The sequence below is a fragment of the Aspergillus fijiensis genome (assembly GCF_003184825.1).
Source record: "Aspergillus fijiensis CBS 313.89 unplaced genomic scaffold BO72scaffold_31, whole genome shotgun sequence".
NCBI lineage: Eukaryota > Fungi > Ascomycota > Eurotiomycetes > Eurotiales > Aspergillaceae > Aspergillus > Aspergillus fijiensis.
Window position 1 is genome coordinate 347,095 of NW_024469007.1, and position 26,942 is coordinate 374,036.

The following is a 26,942-nucleotide window of genomic DNA, read 5'->3' on the forward strand; positions in this document are numbered from 1 at the left end:
ACACCTATGAACAGGATATAGACGATTAGTATCACTTGAGTCACAGTACTTTGTTACTGTTAAACATTATATAGTCCACGGCTAAATAGAGTAAGGGCATGATATTTAACTATTGAGAAGTACGGAGTAGTGAACCCTCCCTCCCCCTCAGAACCACCCAGAAAATCGCTCGGAAATACAAGAGTACCCTTACCCTCCTCTTAACGGTAAAAAGTAAAAAAAAAAAAAAAAAAAAAAAAACAGTGAACGCATGAAGGGTTTGCATGCAGTGATCGAGATCGACATGACCAAGGGCGCTTTGCTTGGGGTGAGGGGGGCAGGGGCCCTCAAGAAAGCTCATATACACTACCATGGCGCTGGCCCTGGAGCTCATACACCTGCCCAGAGGGCTGATCATTGAACTCTGCGAGAGTCCTTGGGTGCCCGAGCTGTCGGGCCTGCGGGACGCCTGCCGACAGCGAATCCCGCGGGTGCAAGCCGACAGCAACAAGCCCCTCGTCGTCGTCGATGGGCTTAGGGGAACGTAGTGTAGTGCATCTCCCGTGTCGGAATAGTACCACTACCGCCAGCGCCGTCAGGGTGAGTGACAGGCTCACGCCCAGCCCAATGCCGGCCTTGGCAATGTCGGAAAGACCGCCGCCGCCGCCGTCGTCGTCCGGTGACCCAGAGCTTCCGCGCATAGTAGGTAGCTCCGTCCAGTGTCCTTCCCAGCTATTCTCCCATTCGCTCAAGTTCGCGGAAATCGTGGCATCACCGGGTCTGATGACGGTCGGTCTTGCGGAGCCAGGGATATTGGGCCCGGGAGCCTGGGCTAGAAACCAGTTCCCCGCGGGAAGTCCCCAGTTGACACCAATGAATGCTGCTTGTGCAAAGGCCCGGCCCAGCGCATAGGTGCCGGTTGTGCCCATGCAAGGGAAGTAGGATGTCGAATTCTCCAGGAGAGGAGCTTTGAGCGTCAGACTCAGCAGCGAGAATGGGACCTTGATGGTCAAGTTGGCGTTGTTGCGCGAGTTCTTGCTGAACACAAACCCGAGGTATGCTGGTGACGTGATGATCTGGCTATATAGACGGTCCGTGGTGTCCCAGAAGTAAAGCCCGTAGTCGGGTTGATACATGACCGGCAGCTCGGCAGCGATCGCTGCACATGTGCTTTGGGGCAGGTAGAGGTAAGGGTCCGCGGGGCTCGTGGTCACAGTGATGCCGGGGGCAATTGATGCGTTCCCCTTGGCCAGAAGTCCATGCTGGGATGAATAGTTCCAGGGAGAGCCCCCTCTCACGACCCCAACTTCGATGTCAACCAGGCCGATGGGGAACGAACCACTGGAGAACGCCTGAGCCGAGACCTCGCCCAGAACGCGGGTCTGGTCCTAGCCCCCTAGATACAGCGATCCAGGTATCTTGGGCAGCACCGAGCCCATGCGCATGCCATAGGAGTAAGATGGAAGCATTTTGAGGGTGCCAAACATGTAGCTCGGGACGAAAGTGGTCTGGATGGCGGGCTTGTCGTCATCCTGAGTGAAAGTTTGGTTGATGTCGCTTGCGCCTAGAGAGAGAATCTCCAGGTCGACGGGGTAAGCTTTCCCTCCAGGATAAACACGATACGCATCTGTGATCCATCGAGTCGATACGTTCGGTATCCTTTTGCCACCAACATCGTAGTAGTCGAATCCGTACCTGACCGTGCCGTATTGTCGCACAGCATCGGCCTCCCCCACACGAAATGCGCCTGCTGCGCCAAATTGTATTGATTCGTTGTCGAATGTGGCAGACCTGCTGCCGTCAAACAAGCCCCCTTCCTTGCTGGTGTGGCAGATGGGCGCGAGGGTGGAATTGGAGCAAATCGACTCTAGGAAGACGGAGCCTCCCCAGCTGCCTCCGGGGTATAATGACAGCTCCTGTCCTGGCGATCCCACCTCCACTGTTACCGCGCGCCACGGACCGTCGAATCCAAACGTCTGGTCCGACCAGGATACAGCGAAGGGGCTAGTTGCTGCGGTTGCAATGCAGTTACACCATATCTCGGCAGACAGGAAAAGATAGAAAGCAAGAATAGAACGGCACATGGTGAGATCTCCAAGCATGCCTTTCTTGACAGCGTGTGAATTGAACAGCCAGAACTCCTGTAGGGGTTAAGCAATAGAGAATAGATCGAAGCCATCATTGGACAAGGGACTTGATGTCTTTTTGATCCTCAATTCTTGCCCTAGGACTGGCTGCCTTTCATCAGTTGGGTGACTTGACCCCTAGACACCCGTCCGTCTGACCTGCGACTGTCAAGTTGTAGTGGTGGTAGCCCTGACTGGCTGCACTTGACTGAGACTGATACGAGGCCAAGGCTCCGAGGCTTTCTTTTGCCATGCGGTCTCAACCCTGTTTCTGTTGCTCAGAAATAGTTCACGGTTTAGGTCATTTCACACCCAAGGGGGTAACTTTAGCGGTTTCTTCCATTCCATTGCTCTGGTCTTTCGTTGGGAACCTGCCTATCTTGCCTTTTCGTGCCTACCCGATGACGCAGGTCTTGCATGTGTCGGGCGAGTGTCTCGATGGCTACTGAAACGAGGGAGTCAAATTTTTGAATTCCCAGGCAGATCATTCAGGGGCTGAGGCAACCCCGGTAGCGTGTGTGATGAGAGGCTCAGATCCTGAACCCACCCTCCAGGATGCGCCGTGGGGACTTTTCTCTTTCCTTGCCTGCGCGGCGTAGGCTTTCCCAAGAGCAGGAACGATGGTATGCAACACATTTACTAAGGCGCGGCGCAGGTGCTACATGAAGAGAGATTAGCCACAGCTTTCAGCACATAACCAACGGGAGTCTATATTGTCAAATGATGGCCAACCCCCTCTTTTTTCCAAAGACACACGACCAAGATGTGTTGACTAGTGATCGCCAGTCCAGTCCTGACGAATTCCGTGCCAAATGTTCAGTCTACATGCAATCCACAGATTCTCTAAACGCACTGTAAGTACTAGCGGGGGGAGAGATACTCCAGTGACGAAAACAGAGCTTCGTACCTGTCGACGCTCGGCGAAATCCCGGTAGAAGCCTAACCAGAGCTCACACGAGCGACAATCTTGCATCCCCGTCTGGGTGGTATCTTTGTGACAGGCCGGTTGTTCTTTGTCCATGACCGGCCCCGGGGTCTTCCGCCAAGGCTTTTTGATTGGATCGACCGATGTCAGTAAGGACACCCAAAACAACAGGAGGAAAACCAGTTGGATAGACCAGTTTGTGCAGAACTTGCCTTGGAGACCGGCCAATCCGAGAAATGCAGGAATTTGGCCTCTGACAAGACCAAATCAGGGTCCCATCTGGTGTGCGGGGCGCCGAGGTAATTCGCGTGAGTTTTGGAACGGGACTCGCCGGTCAAGAGCATATAAGGACGGTGCGGCAGGACCATCGCACTATCCTGGTACAGATCATTCAGGATCTCCATGTCGTAGTCGGATTTCCCGGCCACTTGGATCCTCTCCCAGATGGAACCAAACTCGGATTCCGAGGGCTGAATCAAAATCACCGCGAAGGTTAGCAGGCGATGATCGAACCCGAGCCAGTACGCGCGTGGCATTGCCACGGGGACCGGGGGGAGAAGAAACAATTCATCCATTGCCTGGTAGGGGTTTTGAGGGGGTGACTGTCAGTATTTGTTCAGACAGCCAGCCAGCATTGAGGGGGGGGGAACATACCTGCAAGATTGTCCCATCAGAGTCTAGACTCAACACCCGCGCGTACTGGGTTTGGTTGAAAGCAAGAAGCTTAGTATAGCTCTCTGCCCATGTGACTGAGTTGAGAGTTAGTCCAAATCTCTTCTTTCCCCAATGGAATTCCTCACCATCACTACTGCTTCGACTCTGCACGTCAATCGGAACCAGCCGCACGCGGTATCGCGCGTGCATCTTGCGCAGTAACCCACCTTCGATGGAGTCCATCTCTGGATCGAAATGCGAAGGATACATCAGAACGCAATCTGGCTGGCTTAGCAAGTGGTGAAGTCTCTCAAAAATCATCACCGAGTTGCAAAGATAGGCGGTGTTGGTAGCATATTGCACGTAGGCAAACCGTGACCAGTCGATATTACCCAGAGACTGGACTGGCAAGGGCGGGTCACTGCGACAGAATACCGGAGAACCTCTGATTGGCAGCCTCCATAGAAGTAGAACGAGGAGGATGGCACAGAAGGGTAGACAAAGAAACCGGGACGGAAGTAACATTGCGGGAGAAATTGGTATACAACTGCTGCTGCCGGGCGAAGAAAAAGTCGCTCATACCGATCTCTGCTGGATCTGGAGTATATGTGCAAAGGAAGTTTTCAAGAATGGAAGCACTCGTATACCTCGAAAGGCATTTATATCGTTCATGAGACTTTAGGGGGGGGGGCTCTTCTCGGGCTTCTAGGGCTTCAGGGCTAAGATCATGTCCCATGGTACTATACGACTACACAGCAATCATTGCTGGAATCCTAATGTGTCTTTTATGCTTCATTTCGACAAACATGGTATTGATTACCTGGTCAGCTATTGCAATACTTGATTTCCGTGGGAGTAGTCCAAGCTTCAGGCTCGAAGCTATACCGTCCATAGATGCCAGCCTTTATAATCTTACCACATAGGTCTCAGTAGTAGTAGTACTCAGTAGTAGCCACCTGCAGGTGGAGAGATAACCTTTTCAGCTAGTCTTCAACAGGTAGTATAGGCAACTTTGCCAGGACAAGTAAGTCAGAGTACGACATTGGATCTTGCCTCCTTTTCCTTTCTTTTCTCCTTTTTTCTTTACGACCCCCTTGATTTGAAAAAGCTTGCTAGACTAGTACCTTCTCAGTTTCGGCCTCCTTCAATTCTTTCGCCAACGATCACTTTAGAGGCACAGGGTGGTTCAGATACTGTACTTGGATGATATCTTTAGACCCTTTGTTGCTTCATCCGAGGTTAGCCACCGGCCTTTGTTCTATTCGGGCAAGCCAAGAACAAAAACGAGGGACAGAGGGTCGCATCGCCGGTATGACATTTTCCCAAATCAACCAAATAAGAATAAAATAATTGAAAATGAACATCTGAGTCAATTACCCTCTGTGGCCACAAATTTTAAAACATGCTAAGGCCGTTCTGCAGCCACCTTTCTTAGTTCTATATAGCGTCTCTTGTAACGCCTATCCACCTTCTAATTAAGAAGATTAATATAATATATTATATTATATTACCGAATTGCTTTGATTTTCAGGGTTTTCTATTTCTTCTGACCTCGACCCTATTGAAACTATATAAAATTTAAATCAAGAATTGGATTTGATGTTATTCTCCGGATAACTTCAGCGACAAGACGTTGATTTAAAAAATTTTATATACAGACTTGGAAGAAAATTGGCCAGCTTATTCTGCCAGTCTTAACAAGAATACTTTCTGGAAAAATTGAAAATATAATCCGTGCATATAGTGGTTCAACAAAATGGTAAAAATTCTCAAATAGTTTTAAGTTTCGGGCTTTTAATTGTTTAGTATATTAATGAGTTTTCTTATATTATTTGTAAAATAATTTACATCTTTACTACTAAATCTGTAAGGCGTTCTGAGCTGCTTCTACTAGTAGGTCCCGGAGAGTTGTAAAATTCGTGGCCACGGAGGGTACATGTCTTTGGTACCTCTAGGTTTGGTTTGGAAAGTAACTATAACAAGCCCTCTACCAAAGGGGTCGAGGTGTAGATCTTTTTACTTAAAATCAATCAGTCCATATGGTCGAATATCAGCTGCAGTGTATCAGTAGAGAAACTCTACATAGTTGGGGTATTACTCATGAGAAGCACTAATTCCTTGATACTGAGGGTAGTGGGCCTTCTATCGGTCAAAAAAAGAAGGGGTCCTTTTGAAGCTTGATGTCAAGGTGCTGAGCGCTAGAGGTCCGCTGCGGTATGCTAGTAGGGCTTCGTACAAGCGAGGCAATTTATATGAGTAGGGCTATTCCTGTAAGCAAAACAGTTTATGCGAGTGATGACTCCCGCGAGCGAGGGGTTCATACAAGTGAGGATCTACATGAGCGAGGTGGCTCGTGCGAGTTGACAAGCAGGACAAGCAGGTCGTACCGCGGTGGTCATGTGAGCAAGGCATCGAGCGAACGATGTGGAAGATTATCCAATGCTCAACCCGGCCTGAGCTTGACCAGAGAAAACAGATGTGTTGACTGTAAAAGATGTGTTGACTGTAAAAGATGGCACCAACCAATACCAATAAAGATAACAACAAGAAACCTGGTATCCGAATTCGATGACTCTTGATATCAACTATAAAGGGGGGAAAGTAATAAGAAACAAGTGAAGGCAAATAATAACAAACATAAGAAAGCCCGGGGGACAACGGGCTTTAGATATCAAAATCAGGATTAATTCCAGCCCCCCCACTCGCCGTCAATACACCAGTCCACCCCTCGGTCCTACAAATCGATCAAACTGCCACCCTGCTGAGGCTGCTGATGATACGTCTGCTGTCCCCCCCAAGGGTTGTTGACCGGCTGCGCAAACCCCGTCTGCTGTGGAACGAACTGCTGCTGCGGCTGGTTGAAGAAAGGATTGTTGCCCGTCCGCGTGGCCCGGAGCTTGTCCAATCCCTGTCCGGCCGAGTTGACAAATGTACCCGGAGCCGTGTGCTGGGCGGGAATCCGCAGATCTCCCACATTTCCGAAAGTGTCTTGTCCCTCTCCAGAAGCCAAGAGTGCGTTCAACTGTGCGCGATGCGGATCCAGCATCTGAGTGGGTGCGGTCTTCTGCGGCGTGAAAGACTGCTGGGGCGGTGCAAGTGACTGTGGCTGTGTCTGGTAGTTCGCGATCGGGTTAGGCGAAGTGAATTGGTTCGTGACCCTCTCTTCCGCCAAAGTATTCAGTGATGGAGGTCCCGTAGTAGCGGGGCGGCTCTGGAACTGCTGAGTACGTGGTGCAAATGGATTGTTCGATCCCGTGGGCATCGGCTTCAGAGCATCGGCTGGCTGTGGGCTAGCCCATGGGTTGTTCGTACCCGCCGACAAGAAGTTATCCTGAGGTTGTTGAAACTGCTGCTGTTGCGGTTGTTGCTGCTGTTGCTGCTGGGAAAATGCGTCACCTCCCCAGGGGTTGTTGACATTGAATGCTGTATGTTGTGGCTGTACAGTGGCCTGCGGCTGCAAATAGTTGTTTTGCGCCTGGCCATAGGGGTTCTGGTCAAACGAGGTGGGCTGCGCCTGGAATCCGTTGCCATATCCATTGGGCATACCGGTCATCTGACTCTGGAAACCAGTAGGCTGGGCATATTGGTTGTTCAAATATCCAGTTGTCAGTGGCTGCTGAGGGTTGATCGGGTTGCCGAACCAGTCGACCGCGCTCTGCTGCTGATAACCCTGGTTGTATCCGGTAGGTTGCGGCTGGGCGACCTGCGTAGGGGCATCATCGAACAGCGAATGAGCGTTGCTCTCCTCCAGCTCCCGCTTGCGCAGCTCCTCTTCTTCCTTGCTCAGCTTGATTGCCTTCGCCAAATCCTCATCGTCGTCGGCCGCGGCCGCTTCCCTAGCCCGGCGCTTGCGCTCCTCCTCGGCTTCATACTTGCTCGCCTCGATTGCCAAGCGGTATTCGGCGTCGTCGTCGTCATTCGTGGTGCGGCGACGCTCGCGGCGCTCGCGACGGGGCTCTGGAGCGTAGCCTCCTTGGTGGTCATCCAGACCGCTCACCCGGGACTTCCAGAGCTTGCGATCGGAGCGCTCGCTGCGCAATCGGTCTTCGTCCAGAACGAGCGAGGTGAGTTCCTTGGCGGCCACACGGACTGTAAATCGAACGGTTAGCCAGATATGACGTAGATCACCCCAGCCACCCCTTTTAAAACCTACCATTCTGTCCGACATCGCGTCCGTCCTCATCAACGTACTGAAATTCGCGCAAAGTCTTGATGATGTAGACATTCTTACGAGCCCACGTTACTACCAACTCGGAGCCTTCGTGCAGGCAGTAATCCAAGACTTTCAATGACTTGAGAACGTGGCGCCAATTTTTGCCCTTGTCGTTTAAGCGCTTATCCAACATGTCCATGATCTCGTAGAAATCGGTGGGGCTAGATGGTTGCACGAGGGGGTCAGTTTGAGTCGCGGGACCATGCAGGCCACGGAGGACGCGGGGTAGCCTACCTGCTGAAGGTCAAGGCGGCGATTTCGGCCATCTCGGTGCCAGTGGGCCCCCACGGATCATTACTCGTAGCTGTACAGGGAAGAAGAAATGAGACATTAGCGTCAATCGACTATGAACTCATCCAATGGAGAAAATGCCGGAATGGAGGTGATCCTTAATTGAGTGGAAGTTATGACGATAAGGAGGGTGTATCGTAGGTTACAGCCGATCGGAGGCAAGATAAGCGGGCAGCAACAGTCCAACGTACCATTTCGAACCTTGACCTGCACGGAGGAATAACCCTTGGTGACGTTTTTCACACTGCGCACGACTTTGGACATGGTGGCGGTATTGCGTGTGTGTATGGGACAAGTGAGGATAGACTAGGCGGCCCTTTCCGCCTTTGGCTTGCGTAAGAGGGATGATTAGGGAGGGAGAGAGGTTGTGAGCGAGGCGAACAGGGCGATCGCGCAGAAGTGGGCGTCAATGAAGCTGGAGAGGATGGAGCAACTGCGATGGGGAGTAGAACCAGTCCGACTCCTTATCGCGCTTAGAACGGTGGGAAAGGCGTGTGTAAGCCGCGTTCGGAATTGTCACTCAGCGTTCTGGCACCCGGCGGGGAAAGACTGGGTGCAATTCAGGGTAATCCGAATAACAGGGGATCGCGACTGTAGATAGCAGTGAAAGGTCGGAAATAGGATAATGGAGTTGGAAGAAGAGGAAGAAGAGATGTGAGGGAAAGGGAGGAGTTGTGGAGGAGGAGAAGAAGAAGAGAGGAAGAGAAGAGAAGAGGAAGTCGGTTGTTTGGAGAGAGAGAGAGAGAGAGAGAGATCGGGCGGACTAAAAGATTGGGTGCCACCGGAAGACCGTTCAATAGCTTCCAGCCAATTTACTTCACAACCACACCCTCTAAGCCGTTCTGGAATAGCAGGGATTTCCGGTCTTACTGAGCTCGGATGCAATGCGCTCGTGTTAAATGCAAAGGAACTCTCTTCCAAGGGTGTAGTTGCGTCAGGTTGTCGAATCTGCCTTCTCGGGCGTTCATTCACTTCCCTCGGGCAGCGGCCAGTCGGATAGGGGGCACCCAGACAGTGTACAAGGACGAAGAAGGAATTGGGACGGTACAAAAAAGTTATTCAAGGTCAACCGGAGGGAGAATTGTCGGTCAAATACTATGGAGACCGGAAGAGCTAAGAAGAAAGGAGAAAGATTTTATCGAAATTGATAGTGATGGATGAGATGGTCAGGAGAAGGAAACCGAGCGATGATGGAACTACTTGGGATGGTGTCATTCCTTTCTCTTCCTCTTCCTCTTCCTCTACTCTCCATCTGGACTATGTTTCCTCTATTAATGACATTCATGCTATCTTTACTCCCTACCATCTATAAAGTGTTTCCATGCTATTCAATATTATAGGGTTAGTTACCACTTCCACCATCACTTGACGTCAATTGACCATTCTCCTATACACACTTGAACACACTACCTATACAACAATCATTCGACGCACTTCCTTCCAAGTCGGAAAAGTGAAAAAAAAAAAAATCTAGGCTAGAGATTCAAAGCCTTTCCAAGACCCATAACCAACTCTAGACACTTGAGTCTGCTCTCTTTCCGAGGCGGTGCAGGCCATCAACCCCGTGTGTTGTGCTTAGCGCCTGGCCGGCCTCGCAGTCGACGTCATCGCAGGCAGGACCGGCCTTTCTTGCAGATTGAAACCACGTTCGGCCTCATCTTGACTGACCCCCCCGATCATTACCCCGTCCATGCGATCTTTTTAATTGACACTGAGTGACAAGAAAAAGGGTCTGAACTCCCCCCCCCTCCCTCTGCAAAGATGGTGGAAGTTGCAGGCAGCAGAATTTATGCGGTTCCTGGTCCTCCTTGTCGGCTCAAACCTTATGTCATCTCCGGGGACCCGGATTTCTTTCCAAAGTTTGAATTCGATTATTGACAACATCTAGCTACCAGTCATCGAAGAGTGGTCTACATCCCATGTCCATTGCTCACTTTGAAAAGTCATGTCATCTAAAGCCTGAAGAGATGAAAGAGAAGAAGTCGAAACTAGAAATCTGAACAAGGAGAGGACAAAAAAGTGCTATTTTAGGATTTTTGCTCTTCCTCCAGACTGAGGTACTTGGCCTCAGCGCCCTTGATGCAGGCAATGTTCGCTCCCAGCTTGTTCAGCGTCTCCACATACTCATCGTACGGGTCTGAGTCGAACACAATGCCTCCTCCCGCCTGCAGGTAAGCCACCCCGTCCTTGACCATCATGGTCCGCAGCGCAATGCAAGTGTCCATCGCACCCGGCACTTCTGCCGTTCCATTCGCACTGGCGATGTTATAGCCGAAGTAACCCACCGCACCCGCATACACACCGCGCTTCTCGCCCTCCAGCTCCGCGATCAGCTGCATCGCCCGCACCTTGGGTGCGCCCGACACCGTTCCCGCAGGGAAAATCGATCGGAATGCGTCGAAGCGCGTCTTTTCCGGCCGCAAGATACCCGAGACCTGCGACACGAGATGCTGCACGTGCGAGAATCTCTCCACCACCATCAACCGATCCACCTGTGTCGTCGTCGGGTCGCATACTCGGTTCACGTCGTTGCGTGCCAGATCCACTAACATAACGTGCTCCGCGCGGTCCTTCAGACTGCTGCGCAACTCGGTGGCCAAGGCCTCGTCTTCTTCCGGCGTCCGGCCGCGCTTTACTGTACCCGCGATCGGGTGTGTGATGATGCGGCCCTTCTCCTCCTTGACCAGCAGCTCCGGACTGGCACCAACCAGCTGGAAGTCTTCGCAGTCGATGTAGAAAAGGTATGGTGACGGGTTGACGGTGCGCAGGTGTCGGAAAAGGTTGAAGGGGTGGAGGGAGGTGGGGCGGGACAACCGCTGCGAGGGCACGGTCTGGAAGATGTCACCCTTGGAGATGTGCTCCTTCAGGCGAGTAACATGACGCTCGTAGCCTTCGCGTCCGATGTTCGACGTGTACTCCTGGTTCTGTAGGATAGGACCCTGAGGTGGAAGTGGGTGGTCGGGGCGTAGGAGAGTCGCGATAATGCGCTGAAGGGCCTCCTGACCCTTGCGGTACTCCGCCTCGAGCTCCGCCTTGCTGCTGGGAATGGGAACGTATGTGATGACCTTGACAACCTGGAAGAAGTGATCGAAAGCGACGATAGTGTCGAAGAGCATGAACAGCGACTCGGGAATACCCAGCACATCCTTCATTGGGCGGGCCGTCTTAGGTTCGAAATACCGCACACAGTCGTAACCAACGTAGCCGATAGCACCTCCGGTCAGAGGGGGGAGAGTCAAGCCGGGTACTGTCGCGACGCGATATCCGGACAACTCCTCCTCCAGAATCGGCAGCGGATCACACTCAGGCCCATGGCCAGCGCCAGTCTTGATAACTTTGCGGGGATCTGCGCACGCACAAAAAAAGGAGACGGGCGAATCAGTCACGAGCTTTGGATCTCGAAAACCGGGGAAAGTGGGCTAGGAAGGGTACCGCATACCAGCTCCAACAAAACTGTATCTTCCGATGGTTTCAGTGGTGGCAGCACTTTCGTAGAGGAACGACAACTTCGATCTAAACCGGTCAGCGCGCCTACTTAGCGGCGAAGGTCGCGGGCGGCAAACGACTCACTTCTCTGCAATCTTCAGATATGCCAGGGTAGGAGTCAAGAGGTCGGCTGAGATAGAAGTAACCAACGGCAAAAGGTTGGGAGCAAACTTGGAGTCTCGGACGGAATCGATGACCTCGCCTGCAGTCTCGAGAGACGGCACAATCGTGATCTGGGTGAGTCAGAAGGGATTAGCATGCAACCACTTTCGTACCAGTGATGTTTGTAACTCTCGTCGAGCGCGATGCATGTTACATGTTTAGAGACAATGCAAGAACTAGAAAGCACTTACAGACGGCGCCATCTTTTGTGTATGGAGTTGGTGGTGTGCGGGAAAAAGTAACGGATGGGGGAGAGGCGGGAGAAGATTGGCAGGGAGGGACAATCAAAAAGAGCCCGAGTCCGGAAGTGAACCGGAGCTGAGCCCAGGATGGAGGGGGAGGATTTGCTGGCAGGCGGGGCGGGCGGGCGAGCAGAGGCAATGGATATTAGTATAAAAAGAGGCTTCTCACAGTGGAAAGAATGGGAGAGTGGGATGGGATGACAGTGAGAGAGGAAGAAGAAGAATAAGCCACCGCTAAGGCGATGCCGAGGAACGAGAAAAGCAAAAGCTCCGTAAAGTGATTCAGTACAGAGTACTAAGTTCAATGATTGAAGATTGATATGTTCCCGAAGTGGCCATCCAGACTGTATCAGTGCCCAGTGGATGCCTCAATTGACTGGCTTGCCATTCTCCCAACCGGGACTAGCGTTACCGGCCTGATAGACGGTGGCATTCATCCCGATTCTTATTCATCATTATCATCCAGCGAGTTAACTAACTAGCTAACTACCGTTATTGACAGCCCGACTGTCAACAATCCCATTGTTCCTCCTGCAATTCCCTTGCTTGGGTGTCTGTCTACTGAAGTTTGGACCTTCGGGATCGTTCCCTAGTTTCAAGTCAGGATATTATAATATACTCTTTCTTTTCTACCTATCAAGCTCCTTTGCCATCCTGTCGCCCAACCCAAGTTATTCCCCGGTTGCTGTGGGAATCCTCCGCGAACCTGATTAGCTGTTGTTCTTGCTGGAAGCATTGTTACAGCAGTCATCATCATCATCTGAGGCCAGACGTGAGCTGTTGTTTTTAATACCTTCGCCCAAACCTGTTCTTGGGTATCACTGCACGTCAGTCTAAAGAAAGAAGGGTACATTTCACCCTTTTTCTCCTGTGTGCACGGGCTTGCAGCACGCTACTTGTAATCCGCCCCCTTGCACCGACCCTCAAATTCTATGCTCATAGGCCTGACATTTCTAAGAGACTATCGAGATAAGGGAATAAGTGGCACTACGATAGGATCCAATTATAGAAAACGAGAAGACAACAACGTCTTTGAACCCCCGGAATAGCCCTCCATGGAGCATCAGACATCTTACTCACAGCCCTCGCCGCCATCATCGGTAGCCGAGCAAGCATGGGATAAGACTCTCACAGACCACGATGGATCTTCGCATATCCTCGAAAGCGAGATAAATGATGCAGCCTTATTGCCTGCACGTCTCATCCGAGTGGCTCAAATTCTGTCCGAAAGCAATTCGATTTCTATATCAGACTCCACCACAATCCACCACTGCCTCCAGGAGATGGAGGCCCTGCTTGATCCGCGTCCGGCATTCTCACAAGAAGTCGCCCGTTGTCGGCCCCGTGCGCATTCTCGACCGCCTAGCCCAGTAGACTCTCCTCGAAATCCACATATGAGTTCCATCACACCAGTGTCGACCACAGCGAATCATCTCGGTGATGTCCAGGAGATATCGCACTCTCAGCTGCGAGATCTTCTCAACGAAGTTACAGCGATGAAGACGGAGTTCAGCCAGCGCCGCAGAGAGTCGCTTGAAATTCACAGTTTGCTCACCCAGGAGCGTCAGGTGTTGACACAGAGACTGGCAGAGCTAGACGACGAGATACACGAACTGTAAGTGACGCCTCATGATTCTTGTCTGTTGCCTTGCTGTAATTAGCATACTGATATGTCGATACTAGTCGGAAAGATATTCTCGAAGACTCGGCGGAACGGGAGGCCATGCAAGGAACGATCAATGGCTTGGAAATTTGGGTGGACGACTGGCACAAGCAGCATCTTTTAGCTGTGGCGGGGGGGCCCACGATGAAGTATCGGCGAAAGAGTCAACGGCGATGGACGAAGTGTGCCAAGGAAGAACAGTTCAATGACGACGGAGAAGCACTCTTTGAAGGCATCATGGCATGGATGCGGGGTTGGAAGGACGTCGAGGAGGGTTTTCACATTCGACAGAAGGATCGCGACCTGCGAAGGGAACAAAGAAGGGAGCAGATGCAAAGACAGAGGGATCATTCCCAAACAAGTCTGGATTGATGAGGCTAGGAATCGCTGCTTTAGAGGAAATGGACATGTAATTGGTGATACCAAGCACCGATGATGCTACCCAGAGCCGGGATGCCAGAGGTTTCTGAGGAGGCGTTACCCCACTAGATCTGAGATGAGGCGGCGCGCACTTGCGCCCAATCAGTCGACCAAAAACAATTGGTACAGTGCGAAAAAAGAAGAGAGCGAAATGAAGTCACAAGAGCCACCGTGATCAACCCGTGAAGTCGCCAACCGCCGCTTTTGCTGCCTGAGTCCAACCTGCGCCGTTTAAGAGTGATCTAACCCAAGTATTTATCGAAGCAAGAACTATAATTATGGTAGTATAGCTGTAAAGGTGTATTCTTTAGACGTGGTGGATGCTCTCCGGGATTGCGCTTCGATAAGGTGGTACATCGGGGCCTGCCGAGAACCAGGAGCGCAAAGATGAGATCTGTTTGAGGCACAAAGCCATGATGTTGCAGCTGGCTTGTATTCCCGGTTTGCCTTCATCGCCGCTGAATGAAGTGACATACAGTATGTGCATCGAATAGTCATCGATCATAATCTCAAAATGGTGTCGCAAGAATCTGAATGATGGTGGCAATGTCATCGATTTGAACAACTCAGCGCTGCAGATTGACAATGGCCAACTATTTTATCCTAATTAGCATGTTGAACTCGCCAGGGTCGAAATTGCCATACCTGGTTACCAAATCCAAACGCAAGTTTCTTGCCATCAGTATCCCACGCCAGAGAACGATCTAGAACCGGTTCTGTAGTTCCATTAGGTCCGTTGACGGGGCCCCCTGATTCATTTTCTGCTTTCCGCTCTTCACCTCCTGGGGCTTTCCATGCAGCCATCGCGGTCCCGCCTCTTTGTGCGTTCCAGATAAGCAGACTGTCCTTGCTGGCAGCCGCAAGCGCGTAGCCATCTGGTGAGAAGCTAGCAGCCAGAGCGGGAGATGAGGGACCGAGGGAGAGTTGATGAATACATTCGAAACGCTTTGATTCCAGATCTATTCGCCAGACTTTCACCGTATCATCCGTTGAAGAGGATGCCATGAAGACATTTTGGGTTACCGCAGACTGTTCTCCATTTGGTTTGATTTCAATTGCAGTGATCTCGCCTTCGTGAGCATTGTCGAGGTGTATATCGTGAGTCGGTACCCAGAGGGCAGCATTGGCAGAGGATGCGGCAACGGCCACGGGTGAGGAGCCAACATTAGCACACCGGATGAAAGCCCAAAGCCTCTCTGCATTGCTCGAGTTGAAGGTCTTTGAGATGTGAACGCTTGAATCCACATCACACTGATAGACAGTGCCAGGGCCGCAAGCATAGACTTGGCTGCATCCCAGCCAGCAGAGATCGAGTACAGTCCCATCAATGATCTGCGGGGAGGGGAATTCATCCGGACGTAGGGAATCGTCCCACAGAGCAAGCTCGGAAATTCGACTATCGGAAGCAACCACAATCAATTTCGAACCATTTCCCGCCCAATGCAAGCCGGTAATCATCCGCGGTACCTCTGGGAGCAAGTCCACGGCGTGTCCAAAGACGTCATACATCGTGATCGAGCCTCTCATGTCATTGTATGTCGCCACAGCTAACTTGTGTCCGTTGGGCTCCCAGGAGACTGCTGAAACACATGTACGGTCGCCATTGTTTTCGACAAGTTTTTCTTGCACCGGAGGCGCGGTTGACGATAATCTCCATAGACTACAGAATGTATCACCAGCGGCGACGACAACGGTGGGGTCATTGGGACGCCACAGTGATCGCGTCACGTGATCGTCACCAGCCACCTCCAGGAGGGCGGTGTCGGGTGCCAGGTCGGCCGCCTTGGCGGGGGTGATCTGTACGCCAACGCTGTGGCCGGTTGTCAGGGTAAAGGTTGGCGGTGGTGGTGCGGGTGGTTCCTGGTGGTCCTGCGATTCCGGTCGGATGCCCATGCTCACGTCGCCATCCCCATCCACCGCCATCTCGGCTGTTGATGGCGATTCCTCGGCTGCCACTGCGGCTTTGACCTCTGAGTGTGTGACCCCATTGGAATCTACTTCCATCGGCATCTCATCACCGTTAGTTTCTGGGCGGTCGCTTTTGCGAGCTTTCTTAGCATTTGGGACGGGCTGGGGGGCGGCAACCTCGGCCGTCAAATGACCATTGGTCACGCCGTCGCCGCCGCCGCCGCTGCTCTCGCGCGCAACTTTGCTTGCGGGCGAGACAGGCGCCTGGTCTGTGCTAACTGCTGCCTCCTCCGGGCCATTTTGCACCTTTGACGTCTCCGGCTCCAAAGGAGCTGGTCCGAAAAAATAAGTCGATGGTGAAAAAGATGTCGCATTTCCATCCTATGTTGCAAATTAGACTATGCGCCATCTTCGCAATCTTCGTTTTTCAAATCCACGCAAAATGGCTCCCAAGGGTTGGATGGTGAAGATAGATACTTGAGGATAAGATGGAAAGAATTGTGTTCATACCCGATCAATAGAATGCTCCAGTTCGTAATACTGTAGGCCTTTTTGTACTAAAGAGACAAGAGCATGGGTTTTGATGTATGGGGCAAATGGCAAACTCTGCGGGTCATGATTCCACGCGCGCTGCAATGTGATTGCAGCTTCGCCATGTCCTATAAACGAGCGTCAGCGGAACTAACAAATGCTTGAACGTTTTGTCAACCACCAGAGAAAACATGAATTTACCTGATTCTTGGAGGTACCTATCAGGGAGTCAGCGGAAGATGCACCAGGGCCACAGCCAGTGACTGCGCTGAGACGAAACAGGAACGAGGTTGGCTCAAATGGAAATTGATACATACCTCCATATTAGGTAATTGACATGGTGTGATGTGAGATCAGGGTGTGCCATTGTTACATGTATGACAGCTAGTAAGATGTAGGGTCCGCTAGCATGCCAGAAGTGAAAAGCTTCTCCGACGAGACAGATGAGCAACGGCGCGAGATGGGAAAATGAAGCTTCAGAAGATGTGAGAGTTCCCGGGAGTCGACTGATTAAGCACTGTGGAGCAAATTCTTTCGTGCTAAGAATTCTCGAAGCTGGGAGCTCTGCTGGAGAAGAGGGGAGAACGAGACGGGTAAAGACGCAGCCAAGGCCGTGACAAGGGAGACGACCAGTATGCGAAGGGGGAGGTTAAAGATGCAGGGCCCGGACGCAGGCCACAAATGTCAGATGAGAAAGGCAGTAAGATGGTCACAAAGTGTGCAAATGACTAGGGAACATTCTACAAGCTCCCACTGACGAGATTGTTAGGACGAAAGAGAAGTTTCAAGGTTCTCTGACAGCAGTACGAAATGGAGGTTGAAAGGGAAATGTGAAGAACGAATAATATCGGGACGGGAGGAAATCGACACCAACGTGTGGCTTGACGATGGTAGACCCGCTAGCGAACTGCAGAGACCGGAGAAGCAACACCAAATGTTTGGGAAGAAAGAAGAGAGGGGCGGATGGGGGGCGAGGAGGGGGGATGATGAGGGGGGGCAAAAGAGAGAGAAAGAGAGAACCAAAGGAGAGAGGGTCCGTGGAGAACTGTAGGAATAGAGAAGAGATACGAAAATAATTGGGGGGAATGAGATGGGTTGGCAGCGGGCGATCTCTAAAGGGAGATTTGAGTTGAGTTGACTGATGGAGAGGTTAAGTTAGAGGGAGGCCAGACGGACGGATGAGGAACTACCCTTAGTTTCGGGGCAGTAGTCTAGCAGCAGGAGCAGCAGCAGCAAGACCAGGTACGGTATGTGGGTAAAGAGAGAGGGAGAGAGAGAGAGAGAGAGAGAGAGAGAGAGAGAGAAAGGTTCAGACCGGACACTCGGATGGACGACCCTCCAAACACTCTTTTTCAGATGTGTTTTTCCAATTATGTCTTCTGTCAGACAGGCAGACAGTCTAACAGTCTAACAGTCTGTCGGTCTGTTCGTTCAGTGCTTCTCAATTCTAGGTTTTTCAACTTCAGCAGTAACAGCCAGAAAATGATTGAATCTGTGACTGAACAATTTCGACACAGACAGACTGCCAGACAGAAGGACGGACGGTGTTGACTTGGGACAATTTCGGGGGATGATGGGGGGGGCGCTTGACTCGTTGTGGCGTCTAGGCCATGGTTAGCGTGCAGTTGACTAAACCCGTACCATCAAATTACCATCAAATTGACGGCCAGCGGATCGACCTGGCCGCTGGGCCGGGTTGGGACTAGTGCAAACGGGGCCAACTCTCTTTTTATTTTCTGGTTGGTCACCTTATTCTGATCAGGTCGACTGCATTTCCATGGAGCATCATTTCCTGAACACATGGTTAAGGGCTAGGCTGGCTGCTGGGCTGGAACAATTACCCCTCTAATTCGTCACGGGGGATTTGATTGCCATCGATCTGTCTTCAGCTCGTAGACAATGTCTACTTCAATGCTTCAATACCTAGAGACTCTCAGCGATAGTCAGTATATGTCAGATCGTACTCATCCACAGGGGTTGTAGTCAATAGTCGATCTGGATCTTGGTGCGGTCCATCCTTTTGCTGGGCTGGCCGGTCGATCCGCTCGTTGTACATCATCTTTGGTGCATGCATGCATTGTGGGCTAAATCCCTCCCGCTCCCCGCCGGTGCAAATAAATGTAAATGTCGCTCTGTGTTACCTCCTGTCTAGAGTCTAGCTTTTGCATGGATATGAATTATGCTCCCCACCTTTTGTCAACGAACCATATCAGAAGACTGCTACAGTAGGAATACTGCAGGGGAGAATTCGGAGCACATGCCCGATTGTCATCAGGGTCATGCTAAGTCGGATGGCCCGAACAAAGACAGACTCCATTGTCACCATGATGTATTCAATCTTCGCTATTATACGGAAGAAATCTTAAAGAATGACTCGGGCCACGCTGGAAACCTTTTCCCCCCCCTACTTCTAGTATTTACTCCACAATCTGTGATAAGGCTAGGTATTAGGTACGTACATACTCCGTGGTCCAAAAGGTCCAAGCACCGGTGATGCCAGGCTCTTCCATTTAAGGATGAGACCCCGTTCTGGTAAGGCCCTGCAAGGTGACCAATCAGATATAGTTATGCGATCCTACTACAGTAGTAGGTATCCTTGCAGCTTATCCCTAAAAGGACTCGTCTCGGGACTCCCGACTGTTCTTCGGGAGGTGTTTGTTCTCTCCGCACACCTTAATAATAGTAGCTGAGTTGATTCGGCCTGAATTTCTATCTTTCCTTCAACCACTTTCGCTGTCCCTCCTCACAACCTCACATCTCCCAGCTGGGCTCCGTCAATCAGCCTGCGGTCTAGCAACCGCAAGAGCTCTTATTCTCAGTCCCTCTTTCATCATGGCTCTCCGAGTGAACATCCCTCCGGCCACCCGAATCTGCCTCGTCAGTCTCCTTACCCTCTCCTTGCTGTACAACATTGCCCGATGGCGCCAAATTGACACCACGGGGGGCACACCGACCGTCACCCCCATCATACCCTACCTTACGCTTGTTCCGTCATATCTCCTCTATTACCCGTGGACGCTCGTGACTGCTACGTTTGTGGAGCGGAACATCTTCACTGTTCTTCTGAACGCCGCCACCCTCTTTTACGGCGGGAAGTACCTGGAGCGGGCGTGGGGTTCACGAGAGTTTGCCAAGTTCATCCTCACGATCGCAGTGATCCCTAATGTGGTCATCGTACCTATCTATCTCTTAGGTACTGCGATGAGCGGCAGCGCCAGCAGCGGGTACGCCCCTTTCACCCCTCGCGAATGCACCACATCGTGCGCTTTCCCTGCTGACTTCCCGGCGTCCAGTGTCACGCAGATCTGCGGCGGCATCTCGATTCAGGCGTCCTTCCTCGTCGCCTTTAAGCAGCTCGTCCCCGAACACACCGTCACCATCTTCCAGGGCTTGGTGAAGATGCGGGTGAAGCACTTCCCCGCCCTCTTCCTCCTCCTGAACACGATCAGCGGTGTAGTCGTCGGCACCCGGGCCGCCGCGCTCCTTTCCTGGCTTGGTCTCGTGACGAGCTGGACCTACCTGCGATTCTTCAAGCGCCAGCCCGACCTGACCGGCACCTCGACCGACGGACTGGGCATCAGGGGTGACGCGAGCGAGACCTTCGCATTCGCATGCCTATTCCCCGACATCATCCAGCCGCCCATCGCTTTCTTCTCCGACCAGGTCTATGCGCTCTTGGTTGCGGTGAGAGTCTGCACCCCCTTTTCCGAGGAGGACATCGCATCCGGCAATCAGCAGGTCCTGGCCCGCGGCGAAGCCGGTCTTCCCAGCCTTCTTACCAACCAGCGCGGGGGACGAGCCACAGCCAAGCGGGAGGAGGCCGAGCGACGACGCGCGCTGGCTCTCAAGGCCTTGGATCAAAGACTCCAGGCTGCTGCTGCAGCGAGAGCGCCCCCATTGACGTTGAATCAGCCAGGCGCCGCCCATAGTCAGACTCCGACCCCAACAGTAGCAGCAGGACAGGCGATGTTGGGTGAAACTAGCTACACTCCGGACCACGCTTAATGTGAAAATATTCTCAGCACTGCTCCTTTTTTTGTGTTCGTTTGGAGATATACTTAAAGAATCATTCTTGTCTTGTGAAGGGCCAAGGAGGGCTGCCAGTTCGGCTTCCTGAGTCCCATCCTTGCCCGGGCTTGGCTGCTCTTTTTCTCCACCCATGGTGGTGAGTCCTTCAAGACGGGTAGCAATTTGTACTTTCCAGGGAAGTCCACCTGCTTTCTTACTGACTGTATATTTTCGCATTATGGATCCAACTGGGCATGTTACGAATGCATCATATGAATGAGAGTAGATACATGTTCGGGTTGGAGGCTATTATCCATTTTACATGACTCATGACCGCGGCAAATTGTTTCTAATTCAATATGCCAACAGGACTTCCAGACTTTCGCTACAAATGGAAAATGCAGGAAGTCATATAGAAAGCCAAATAACACCACAAGAACCGTAGAAGTACAAACTCCCTTAGCAGGGATGTAATATTCTCGACACGAACCACATAATCGAACAAGAGTATAGGAAATATGAAACAGGGAAAATGCTAGTATGCTACAAGTGACCATGACCAAGTTGTGAACCCCACAAACCGAAACTGTAACCGCATCTTGAAAGCAGCTGGAAAGTTATGACACCACCCCCACACACAGAAAAGACGAAAGGGACGGTGGAGAGAAAAGCGCAAAAGGAAAGAGAAAACAAAAGAAAGAGAGGCAAAAAAACAGTCAACAACAACTTCTGTTTTTTTTAGAGCTGCTTCAACCTCTCGACCTGTTCTCTAGCCTCCTTCAGCATGCGCTCCTGGTCCTTCTTCACCTGCCGCTTGGCCGCGATACGAGTGCGATCCGTCTTGGACTTGGCGGCCATCTCGTCCAGCTTGCGCAGTTCGGCCGCCTCCTGGGTCGTCGCGGGGATCTCCGTGGCGTTGGTCAGGTTCTTGACTTTGTTCCAGATCTCGGTATAGGGGAGGTTTCGGACGTCGAGGACGGCGACCTGCTCGTTGTCGGCGGGCGCCGGGGCGTGGGCATCCTTGAGGTCCTCGGCGGCGAGCGAGGCGGCGGTCGTGCTGGTCTTCTGGGCGAAGTAGACGCTCAGGGCGGCGGGCCCGTCCTGGTCCTCCGTCTGGCGGACGGTCATCGGGATGCCCGGGTTGTGATACTTGAGCCGCGGGAGGCAGTTGCGCCAGAAATGCCGGGCGCCTTGGTGGCCGCCATAGATCTTGCGGGCGTAGGTCAGGTGCAGGCGGGTGATCGCGGGGAATTCTTGGGTCGCCGAGGGCGCCGCGGGGAAGACGGCGGCTCCGGTGCCAACGCGGACGTTGAGAAGCTGGGTAGATTTGCAGATGTCAGTCTCGAGGTTTCGTGGAGTTTGATGGTGGGTTGCTCTCCGTCGGTGTTGGGTCTCTTGGAGGTCACGGTTGGTGATCGCCGTATGGAGGCTCGAGGAGATGACAGGGGCCACGGGGTATGTCGAGATCTGTATCAAGAAGGTCTTACCTTCTGTAGGGGTGCAACGAAGTCCAAGTCAGTCTTCCGGGGTGGTATCGACAAGGGGGATGGATGATGGCTAACTTACAGTTTTCAGCTTCCGCATCCGCTTGAAAACGTTGACCATTGTGACGGGAGTGGCTCGCAAGCTCTCTGTATACTATGCTGTAGTGATACAGAAATGGATTCCAGCGCAGATCCGGCAGCGACTGGTTGCAATTTGTCCGCGGTGGTTCAAGGTGCTTTCGCTGCTGGTTGGAAGCTTCCGCGTTGATTTTTGGGCGGAAAGAAAAGCAGCCGATATCGAATCACGTGATGCAATGCGATACGGCCGGGCTCCAGGGCTACCAATGCATGTGTTCGACCTAGCACGCAATACAATATCGCGTGTTAGATAGAATCTGTCATATAGATAGTGGGTCGAAACTAGGTGAGTCAGGGTTGGCCTGTATTTGTACCTGAATGAGGTTCTATGTAATCTACTACCATCCTCAACACTAAGCATAGATCCGTCCATTCCTCCCCGGCTCAGCCAGTAGTTAATCTGGGGTGTACAAATAATACACTCCTTCACCAATATATTATCCCTGTGAGTCACAGACTGCACCCATAAGCAACAGATCCCAGATAGGACCTCTAGCTCATACTCATTCTATTTAAAGCCAGACAAAGCCACCTTCCTATCGAATCTCAGTTCCATATTATACCGTCAATTGGTTTGCAGCGAGTTCGGAGTAGAAAGAGGCAGGCGGTGACTCACGGACCGCCTTTTCCCACATACGGAGGAATTCTTTTCGAACCCCGCGGCGACTCGAGACGATCTATAAGACTCCGCTTTCCATCCTTGCCCCAGGGCTTCTTTATCTTCATTTCTACGAGAAGAAGACCTTCTATCTGGAGCAATGGCAGCCGCTGCTGCTTCCGCAGCTGCGCTCGATCAGGGCAACAGCACCAAAAACACTCTGAAGCTGGAAAACGTGCGACTCACTTGCCCCTCTTCCTACCGCCAGAAGCCCCTCTTTGTCATGCAATCCGTGCTAACCTCGATCTCACTCACAGACCGAGAAGAGAGACACCCTTATTGCTATCGAGAAGAAATACCAACAGCAATGGAAGGAGAACAAGGTCTTCGAGGTCGATGCCCCCTCCGACGCTGAGGTGCCTTACGGCAGCATCTCCGCGGCGGAGCTCCGCGAGAAGCACCCCAAGTTCTTCGGAACCATGGCTTATCCCTACATGAACGGTACTCTGCACGCTGGTCACAGTTTCACTGCCAGTAAGGTTGAGTTCATGACTGGTGTGGCCCGTATGGAGGGCAAGCGTGCTCTCTTCCCTCTGGGTTTCCACTGCACCGGTATGCCCATCAAGGCTTGCGCCGACAAGCTCCGTGATGAGGTCCAGAAGTTCGGCCAGAGCTTTGAGAACTACAAGGAGGAGAGTGAGCAGGAGCAGGCTGCTGTCGCCGCCCCGACCCAGGAGGTCAAGGCCGAGCAGGCCGAGAAGTTCTCCGGCAAGAAGAGCAAGGCCGCCGCGAAGACTGTCAAGATGAAGTACCAGTTCCAGATCATGTTGGCTATCGGTATCCCTCTTGAGGAGATCCACAAGTTCGCCGATGCCGCTTACTGGCTTCAGCACTTCCCTCCTCTCGCTATCCGCGATCTCGACAGCATTGGTGCCGGAATTGACTGGCGCAGACAGTTCGTCACCACTGACGCCAACCCCTACTATGACGCCTTTGTCCGCTGGCAGATGAACCGCCTCCACGAGCTCGGAAAGATCCAGTACGGTAGCCGTTACACCATCTACTCCCCCAAGGATGGACAGCCTTGCATGGACCACGACCGAACCGAGGGTGAGGGTATCGGACCCCAGGAATACACCGCCATGAAGCTGAAGGTCAAGGAATGGGCCCCTCAAATTGCTGAGTTGGTCAAGGGTAAGATTGAAGAGGATGCGAGCGTCTACTTTGTCCCTGCTACTCTCCGCCCTGAGACCATGTATGGCCAGACCTGCTGCTTCCTCGGCCCTAAGATCACCTATGGTCTTTACAAGGTGAAGGAGAAGGAGTACTTTGTTGCCACCAAGCGAGCTGCCTGGAACATGGCCTTCCAGGGAACTTTCTTCACCAGCGAGAACTTCCCCAAGTCTCAGGACCAGCTGCCTCTTGTCGTCGAGGCCCCCGGATCGGCTTTCGTCGGAACCCTCGTCAACGCTCCCCTCTCTTTCCACACCGAAGGTGTCCGCATCCTCCCCATGGAAGGTGTCTCGGCTACCAAGGGTACCGGTGTCGTCACCTCCGTCCCCTCTGACAGTCCTGATGACTACGCCACTCTGCTCGATCTTGCTAAGAAGCCCGAGTACTACGGCATCAAGAAGGAGTGGGCTGAGCTCGAAATCTTCCCTCTTATTGAGACCCCAACCTACGGAAACCTCACTGCTCCTGCTCTGGTTAAGCAGCTTAAGATCAACTCTCCTAAAGATGTCAACCAGCTGGCACAGGCTAAGGAGCTCGCCTACGGTGAGGCCTTCTACAAGGGTACCATGCTTGTTGGTGAGTTCAAGGGTCAGCCCGTCAGCGCTGTGAAGGACAAGATCCGCAAGGCTCTCTACGACAGCGGAGATGCTTTCCCCTTCGCCGACCCCATGGGCAAGGTTGTCAGCCGCAGTGGAGATGACTGTGTTGTTGCCTATCTCGGCCAATGGTTCCTGAACTACGGTGAGAACGACGCCAAGTGGCAGCAGGACACCCTGGACCACGTGGTCAACACCTTGAACACCTACTCCAACGAGACCAAGAACGGTTTCGAGAAGAACCTCTCCTGGCTCAACCGCTGGGCTTGCGCCAGAACGTACGGTCTGGGTTCGAAGCTGCCCTGGGACCAACAGTTCCTGGTTGAGAGTTTGAGTGACTCTACGGTCTACATGGCCTACTACACCATCGCTCACCTTCTGCACGGTGACCGCTACGGTAAGACTCTCGGCTCACTCAACATCAAGGCGGAGCAGATGATCGACGAGGTCTGGGATTACGTCTTCTGCCGCCGTGAGCTCAGCGACGAGCTCATCTCCAAGAGCGGTATTAACAAGGAGGCCCTGCTGCAGCTGCGCAGAGAGTTCGAGTACTGGTACCCCTTGGATGTCCGTGTCTCCGGAAAGGATCTCATTCCCAACCACTTGACCTTCTTCCTGTACATCCACGTTGCACTCTTCCCTCCCGAGTACTGGCCCAAGGGTGTCCGTGCCAACGGTCACTTGCTCCTGAACGGTGAGAAGATGAGTAAGAGTACGGGTAACTTCTTGACCTTGAAGGATGCCGTCGAGAAGTTCGGTGCCGATGCTACTCGCATCGCCTTCGCCGATGCCGGTGATGGTATCGAAGATGCCAACTTCGAGGAGACCGTTGCCAACAGCAACATTCTCCGTCTTCACACCCTGAAGGACTGGATGGAGGAGACCATTAAGGATGAGAGTCTGCGCACCGGCCCTGCCGATTCCTTCTGGGACAAGCTCTTCGACAACGAGCTGAACAGCCTGGTCCGTGAGACCAAGAAGCACTACCAGGAGTAAGCACCCCCTAAACTGCCTGAATGATTACCCTTCAGTAGCTAACTAACACCAACCAGCACCAACTTCAAGCTCGCCTTGAAGTCCGGTCTGTACGACTTCGTCAGTGCCCGTGACTACTACCGTGAGGCCACCTCTACCTCCGGAGTCGGTCTGCACCGCGACATGGTGGCGCGGTACATCGAGCTCCAGGCTCTGATGATCGCCATCATTGCTCCTCACTGGGCCGAATACGTCTGGCTGGAGATCCTGAAGAAGGTTCGTCTGCCAACACAACCCATATCCCCCTATCCTTCCCATTTAAAATCTAACATCACCACCAAGCCCGAAACCATCCACAAGGCGCAATTCCCCAGCGTCCCCGAGGTCTCGCCGGAGCTCTCCGCCGCGCTGGCCTACACGCGCGCGACCTCGTCGAACATCACCTCGGCCGAGGCGGCCTTCGTCAAGAAGCTCTCCAAGGGCAAGCAGGTGACGTTCGACCCGCGCAAGCCCAAGAAGCTCTCCATCTACGCGGCCAAGAAGTACCCGCAGTGGCAGGAGAAGTACATCGACCTGGTGCGCGAGGCCTTCGACGGCCTGGCCATCAACGACAAGGCGCTCAACGCCCAGGTCGGCAAGCTCGGCGAGATGAAGAAGGCCATGCCCTTCGTCCAGGCCCTCAAGCGCCGCCTCGTCGTCAACCGGGAGGCCCCCGACACCGTCTTCGAGCGCAAGCTGCCCTTCGACGAGTTCGCCGTCCTCCAGGAGATGCGGGGCGCCATCACCCGCGTCACCGGCGCCAAGGCCCTCGAGATCATCGCCGTCGACGAGGGCGGCAAGACCGGGGAGGTGCTGGGCACTGGGGAGAAGCGGGAGGGCCTCTTCGCTGAGAACGCCGTCCCCGGTCAGCCCTCGTTCCACTTCGCTAACATTGAGTAAATGTGCTTGAAGTACCCGTTAGATTAGGGCTAGTGTGGGTTGCATGGAGGAAGGGACGGGAAGGGAAGGGGGTCCGTCCCATCCTGCCTTTAGACCAGTTAGACAGACCGCTTGGGGGAAATGATTGATATCTTTGGAACAGAAGCAAACATGGCATATGGAAAAGAAGAAGAATTCTAAAGTTGATGATGTTACGTCTAAATCTTCCCTGATTTACTATTTAGCTTGTCTTGCCTAGATGTGTGAGTAGTCCGGTAGAGAGTCCTCGGTATGTCGAGATACATATTTTTGAACCACAGTTCGGAGCAGACTAAGGCGGCACAATCTGGTGACTACCACAACACTAAAACAATAAAAGGAACAAACCTAAA

General features: G+C 52.6%; 10 protein-coding genes across 10 annotated transcripts; 3 read left to right on the top strand and 7 right to left on the bottom strand.

Moving 5' to 3' along the window:
- Positions 1–326: 326 nt before the first annotated feature.
- BO72DRAFT_487024 (uncharacterized protein) lies at positions 327–2,063 on the bottom strand (the record flags this gene model as incomplete). Its single annotated transcript, XM_040947960.1, has 2 exons — positions 327–1,241; positions 1,410–2,063. The coding sequence occupies 2 exons, from the start codon at positions 2,061–2,063 to the stop codon at positions 327–329; spliced, it is 1,569 nt and encodes a 522-aa protein (XP_040800198.1).
- An 814-nt stretch (positions 2,064–2,877) lies between these two features.
- BO72DRAFT_469555 (nucleotide-diphospho-sugar transferase) lies at positions 2,878–4,209 on the bottom strand (the record flags this gene model as incomplete). Its single annotated transcript, XM_040946967.1, has 6 exons — positions 2,878–2,898; positions 3,013–3,153; positions 3,243–3,608; positions 3,685–3,779; positions 3,831–4,083; positions 4,120–4,209. The coding sequence occupies 6 exons, from the start codon at positions 4,207–4,209 to the stop codon at positions 2,878–2,880; spliced, it is 966 nt and encodes a 321-aa protein (XP_040800199.1).
- Positions 4,210–6,340: 2,131 nt separating this feature from the next.
- BO72DRAFT_151253 (epsin) lies at positions 6,341–8,380 on the bottom strand. The gene is made up of 3 exons (XM_040939232.1): positions 8,132–8,380; positions 7,838–8,058; positions 6,341–7,773 (listed from the first exon to the last, which is right to left on the bottom strand). Exons 1-3 carry the CDS (start codon positions 8,161–8,163, stop codon positions 6,419–6,421), a joined length of 1,608 nt encoding a protein of 535 aa, XP_040800200.1. The 5' UTR covers positions 8,164–8,380; the 3' UTR covers positions 6,341–6,418.
- A 1,660-nt stretch (positions 8,381–10,040) lies between these two features.
- Positions 10,041–12,364, bottom strand: trpE (anthranilate synthase TRP2). Its single transcript, XM_040944972.1, has 4 exons — positions 12,028–12,364; positions 11,759–11,907; positions 11,628–11,701; positions 10,041–11,534 (listed from the first exon to the last, which is right to left on the bottom strand). The coding sequence occupies exons 1-4, from the start codon at positions 12,037–12,039 to the stop codon at positions 10,216–10,218; spliced, it is 1,554 nt and encodes a 517-aa protein (XP_040800201.1). The 5' UTR covers positions 12,040–12,364; the 3' UTR covers positions 10,041–10,215.
- A 769-nt stretch (positions 12,365–13,133) lies between these two features.
- Positions 13,134–14,068, top strand: BO72DRAFT_353623 (uncharacterized protein; the record flags this gene model as incomplete). Its single annotated transcript, XM_040940710.1, has 2 exons — positions 13,134–13,693; positions 13,762–14,068. Coding segments are annotated over 2 exons (867 nt in total), but the record flags the coding sequence as incomplete, so codon positions are not given.
- A 341-nt stretch (positions 14,069–14,409) lies between these two features.
- BO72DRAFT_151363 (WD40 repeat domain-containing protein) lies at positions 14,410–17,358 on the bottom strand. Its single transcript, XM_040939233.1, has 5 exons — positions 16,918–17,358; positions 16,802–16,818; positions 16,580–16,728; positions 14,807–16,450; positions 14,410–14,754 (listed from the first exon to the last, which is right to left on the bottom strand). Exons 1-5 carry the CDS (start codon positions 16,965–16,967, stop codon positions 14,728–14,730), a joined length of 1,887 nt encoding a protein of 628 aa, XP_040800203.1. The 5' UTR covers positions 16,968–17,358; the 3' UTR covers positions 14,410–14,727.
- Positions 17,359–19,017: 1,659 nt separating this feature from the next.
- BO72DRAFT_151388 (rhomboid family protein) lies at positions 19,018–20,735 on the top strand. Its single transcript, XM_040939234.1, has 2 exons — positions 19,018–19,051; positions 19,166–20,735. The coding sequence occupies exon 2, from the start codon at positions 19,433–19,435 to the stop codon at positions 20,603–20,605; it is 1,173 nt and encodes a 390-aa protein (XP_040800204.1). The 5' UTR covers positions 19,018–19,051; positions 19,166–19,432; the 3' UTR covers positions 20,606–20,735.
- On the bottom strand, positions 20,736–21,278 carry BO72DRAFT_151418 (uncharacterized protein). Its single transcript, XM_040939236.1, has one exon. The coding sequence runs from the start codon at positions 21,163–21,165 to the stop codon at positions 20,866–20,868; it is 300 nt and encodes a 99-aa protein (XP_040800205.1). The 5' UTR covers positions 21,166–21,278; the 3' UTR covers positions 20,736–20,865.
- BO72DRAFT_449230 (mitochondrial 54S ribosomal protein mL61) lies at positions 20,912–22,517 on the bottom strand. Its single transcript, XM_040944973.1, has 2 exons — positions 22,175–22,517; positions 20,912–21,925 (listed from the first exon to the last, which is right to left on the bottom strand). Exons 1-2 carry the CDS (start codon positions 22,211–22,213, stop codon positions 21,347–21,349), a joined length of 618 nt encoding a protein of 205 aa, XP_040800206.1. The 5' UTR covers positions 22,214–22,517; the 3' UTR covers positions 20,912–21,346.
- A 191-nt stretch (positions 22,518–22,708) lies between these two features.
- BO72DRAFT_406813 (leucine--tRNA ligase CDC60) lies at positions 22,709–26,862 on the top strand. Its single transcript, XM_040942332.1, has 4 exons — positions 22,709–23,063; positions 23,146–25,649; positions 25,710–25,908; positions 25,975–26,862. Exons 1-4 carry the CDS (start codon positions 22,989–22,991, stop codon positions 26,569–26,571), a joined length of 3,375 nt encoding a protein of 1,124 aa, XP_040800207.1. The 5' UTR covers positions 22,709–22,988; the 3' UTR covers positions 26,572–26,862.
- The last annotated feature ends 80 nt before the right edge of the window (positions 26,863–26,942 follow it).

Bases quoted from the DNA above. Each gene is read 5' to 3' on its own strand.
- BO72DRAFT_151363 (XM_040939233.1), bottom strand. From the start codon at position 16,967: ATGGCACACCCTGATCTCACATCACACCATGTCAATTACCTAATATGG. The intron at 16,451-16,579 runs GTATGAACACAA...TTTGCAACATAG, and splicing joins TGGAGCATTCTATTGATCGG to GATGGAAATGCGACATCTTT. The intron at 14,755-14,806 runs GTATGGCAATTT...AGGATAAAATAG, and splicing joins CGTTTGGATTTGGTAACCAG to TTGGCCATTGTCAATCTGCA.
- BO72DRAFT_406813 (XM_040942332.1), top strand. From the start codon at position 22,989: ATGGCAGCCGCTGCTGCTTCCGCAGCTGCGCTCGATCAGGGCAACAGC. The intron at 25,650-25,709 runs GTAAGCACCCCC...AACACCAACCAG, and splicing joins ACCAAGAAGCACTACCAGGA to CACCAACTTCAAGCTCGCCT. The intron at 25,909-25,974 runs GTTCGTCTGCCA...ATCACCACCAAG, and splicing joins GGCTGGAGATCCTGAAGAAG to CCCGAAACCATCCACAAGGC.
- BO72DRAFT_151418 (XM_040939236.1), bottom strand. From the start codon at position 21,165: ATGGTCACTTGTAGCATACTAGCATTTTCCCTGTTTCATATTTCCTAT.
- trpE (XM_040944972.1), bottom strand. The intron at 11,702-11,758 runs GTGAGTCGTTTG...TGACCGGTTTAG, and splicing joins TATCTGAAGATTGCAGAGAA to ATCGAAGTTGTCGTTCCTCT. The intron at 11,535-11,627 runs GTATGCGGTACC...GTGCGTGCGCAG, and splicing joins ATACAGTTTTGTTGGAGCTG to ATCCCCGCAAAGTTATCAAG.
- BO72DRAFT_151388 (XM_040939234.1), top strand. From the start codon at position 19,433: ATGGCTCTCCGAGTGAACATCCCTCCGGCCACCCGAATCTGCCTCGTC.
- BO72DRAFT_449230 (XM_040944973.1), bottom strand. From the start codon at position 22,213: ATGGTCAACGTTTTCAAGCGGATGCGGAAGCTGAAAACT. The intron at 21,926-22,174 runs GTAAGTTAGCCA...AAATCTACCCAG, and splicing joins GGATGCGGAAGCTGAAAACT to CTTCTCAACGTCCGCGTTGG.
- BO72DRAFT_151253 (XM_040939232.1), bottom strand. From the start codon at position 8,163: ATGGCCGAAATCGCCGCCTTGACCTTCAGCAG. The intron at 8,059-8,131 runs GTAGGCTACCCC...GCAACCATCTAG, and splicing joins GCCGCCTTGACCTTCAGCAG to CCCCACCGATTTCTACGAGA. The intron at 7,774-7,837 runs GTAGGTTTTAAA...TTCGATTTACAG, and splicing joins ACGCGATGTCGGACAGAATG to TCCGTGTGGCCGCCAAGGAA.